At 35.3% G+C, this 3,565-nt stretch overlaps 1 protein-coding gene across 1 annotated transcript in view; it reads left to right on the plus strand.

Annotated features, from left to right (window-relative positions):
• Positions 1 to 3,565, plus strand: part of LOC107625288 (phosphate transporter PHO1) — a 22,694-nt gene that overhangs the window by 8,620 nt on the left and 10,509 nt on the right. Inside the window, exon 3 of the mRNA XM_016327898.2 lies at positions 3,074 to 3,428. Within this exon, the coding sequence (XP_016183384.1) occupies positions 3,074 to 3,428 (355 nt within the window). The remainder of the gene's footprint in view (positions 1 to 3,073; positions 3,429 to 3,565) is intronic.

Raw genomic sequence — 3,565 nt, forward strand, 5'->3', positions numbered from 1 at the left:
ACATCATACGAAGAACCCAAGGACGAGGTGGTGGTGGATGAAAGGTGAGAAACAAAGAAGCTTCCTAAGACGGGTAGGAGAAGAGGCAAAGTGGGATGGGAATGGAAGCGCGGAAGAGATGTGGAGGGAGATGGCAGAAGTTATTAGAAGAAAAGTTTTGGTGAATCTAAAGGAATAGGACCAAAAGACAAAGAGTCCTGGTGGTGGAATGCGAGTATACAAGAAAAGATAAAGATAAAAACTGAATGCTTTAAAGAGTGGTCTTTATGCCGCAATGCAGATAACTGGGAAAAATATAAAGGGCTAAGAAAGAGACAAAAGTGGCTGTAAGTGAAGCAAGAACAAGAGCATACGAGGGTCTCTACCAGTCTTTGGGCACGAAAGAAGGAGAAAAAGGTATATATAGAATCGCAAAGAGCCGAGAAAGAAGAACGAGAGATTTGGATCAGGTTAAGTGCATAAAGGATAAGGATGGAGAGGTGTTGGCTCAAGAAGAGAAGATTAATGAAAGGTGGAAGAGCTACTTCTACGAGTTATTTAATGAGGGACAGAAGACTCTTCCGAGCCTTGGTCAATTATGCACAAGGGAAGAATATCAAAACTTTGACTACTATCAAAGGATTCGAGACTTCGAGGTAAAAGAGGCTCTAAAGCAGATGAAAAATGGTAGGGCAATAGGACCTGATAATATCCCGATTGAGGTTTGGAAGGGTCTTGGAGAAAAAGGCACCAACTGGTTAACCATGCTTTTTAATGAGATTTTAATGTCAAAGAAGATGCCTGATGAGTGGAGAAAGAGCACCTTGGTACCTATCTACAAGAATAAGGGGGATATACAAAGTTGCGGAAACTATAGAGGGATTAAGCTTATGAGTCATACTATGAAGTTATGGGAAAGGGTGATAGAACGGAGGTTGAGAAAAGAGACACAAGTAACAGAGAACCAATTTGAATTTATGCCAGGAAGATCTACCACTGAAGCGATATACCTATTAAGAAGGATGATGGAGAGGTATCATAGTAATAAAAGAGATCTACATATGGTGTTTATTGATTTGGAAAAAGCGTATGATAGGGTACCAAGGGAGGTCTTATGGAAGATTTTAGAAAAGAGGAGAGTAAGTATTGCATATATTCGGGCAATTAAAGACATGTATGATGGGGCCACAACTAGTGTGAAGACTCAAGGTGGTGTGACAGAGGAATTTCCTATTGGTATAGGATTACACCAAGGATCATCCTTAAGTCCATACCTTTTCACATTAGTCTTGGAAGTACTCACAAAGCACATCCAAGAGCCTGTGCCATGGTGCATGCTTTTTGCCGATGATATCGTCCTTATGGGAGAGTCAAGGGAAGACCTAAATAAGAAGTTGGAGTTATGGAGAGAAGCTCTAGAAGTGTATGGTCTGCGCATAAGCCGTAGCAAGACGGAATATATGGAATGTAAGTTCAGTCTGAGAAGGAAAAATTCCAATATAGAGGTGAAGATTGGAGAAAACATCCTACGAAAAGTTAAAAGTTTTAAGTATCTTGGGTGCATCATACAGGATAATGGAGAGATTGAACAGGATGTAAATAATAGGATCCAAGCAGGTTAGTCAAAATGGCGGAGTGCATCTGGTTTTATATGCGACAAAAAAGTGCCTTTAAAACTTAAAGGTAAATTCTATCGCACCGCTATAAAACCGGCTATGCTGTATGGTACGGAGTGTTGGGCGGCTAAAGGGGAGCACGAACATAAGCTGAGTGTGGCAGAGATGAAGATGTTGAGATGGATGAGTGGTCATACGCGATTGGATAAAATAAGGAATGAAGATATAAGGGAGAGAGTTGGAGTAGCACCCATTGTGGAAAAGATGGTTGAATCGCGTCTCAGGTGGTTTGGACATGTGAAAAGAAGACCGATAGAACATCCAGTCAGGAGGGTGGATGAGATGGAAGATGGACAAAGGGCGAAAGACAGAGGAAGATATAAAAAGACCATCCATAAGGTAGTCAAACGAGATATACATGTAAACGGTCTCTCTGTAAACATGATATATAACAGAGTACAATAACATCGTTTGATTCATGTAGCCAATCCCACTTAGTGGGACAACACTTTGTTGTTGTTGTAGCTATCATATTTCATAAGAAAAGCATTAGCATGCACATGAAACTGTCCTTAATATTGAATTATATATTTAACATGCATGCTCAATCGTTTCTTCTGGCGTCAGACTTGGATTCGACTCTGTGGTCCCACAACTGTCCTTATAAGTTAATATTGAAGTACATATTTAATAAATAATATAATATATCACATAATATATGTTTTTTCGTGAGTGTTTGTAGCTATGCAAAATTGTATCTTCTCCATGCGCACAAGAAAAATTCTTGCTGTCCACCTCGTCTGTCTTTCTCTTTAATTGCCCCTCTCAATTTTGGTGCAGTCTAATGATTAGAGTCTAATTATGGAAAAAAGTATTTATCAGTTAATATTAATTAATTTTTTATAAAAGTTTATTCTTAAGTTACATTAATATTTAATATCCTAATAAAATTGTATTTTGATAGAAAATCTATCTAACCTATATTTTTAAAATTAATACATATAAGTTTTATATTATATTTATTAATGGATTTAAATCCTCTAAATTTTAAATTTCACTTTAAAGGATAAAGTATGATTTATTCCGTTTATTTCATAGGTGAAACAAAAAAAAGATATAAAAAAAATATTTAATAATAAAAAATTTCACTTTATTCTCTAAAATAAAAATTTAAAATTTAGAGATGCAAATTCTTTATTAATAATTGAGTAATCAATTGGTTTGTTTACTTAAATAATCATTAAGAGTTCAAATACCCTCTTATTTATGTATGTTGTAATTTATTAATCACTAAAAAATTCTTAAATAAAATTTAAATTCATGACAAATAATTGCGGGATAATGTGACAAATTTAATTGTAGTCACTAGTATGATTGCAAGGTTCATTACTGGGATCAATATTATAACCCTAATTGCGACCATTCTGTAGGAAATGATCTTCTCATGGCATGATATATTATTAAAATTTGTTGTGCAGAAAGTGTAGGAGAATCAGATAATGAAAGCAATTCAGAGATTTCACAAACGGAGGAAGTGATGACAACATTGGAAAGAAATGGAGTGAATTTTGTGAAGTCAGCAACAAGGATGAAGACAAAGAAAGGAAAAGCTAAGATGGCAATAAGAATTGATATTCCGGCCACCACGCCAAGCCGTAGCATCACGGCAGTTACTTCCATGTTATGGGAGGATTTAGTGAACAGTCCCATAAAAGAAGGGTCCGGTGGTGGTGGAGAGTTCATTAACAAAAGGAAAATTCAATATGCTCAGAAAATGATTAGGAGTGCATTTGTAGAGCTCTATAAAGGTCTTGGCCTTCTTAAAACCTACAGGTTAGTTTCTAATTAATTAACTACATCATCATTATTATTATTATTATTGGAAAATAATTATATATAATTCAATGGTTAAAAATTATTTTTGCATTATGTATAGGTATAGATTATTATTATTATTATTATTATTATTA

Source organism: Arachis ipaensis, chromosome B02 (genome assembly GCF_000816755.2).
Source record: "Arachis ipaensis cultivar K30076 chromosome B02, Araip1.1, whole genome shotgun sequence".
Taxonomy (NCBI): domain Eukaryota; kingdom Viridiplantae; phylum Streptophyta; class Magnoliopsida; order Fabales; family Fabaceae; genus Arachis; species Arachis ipaensis.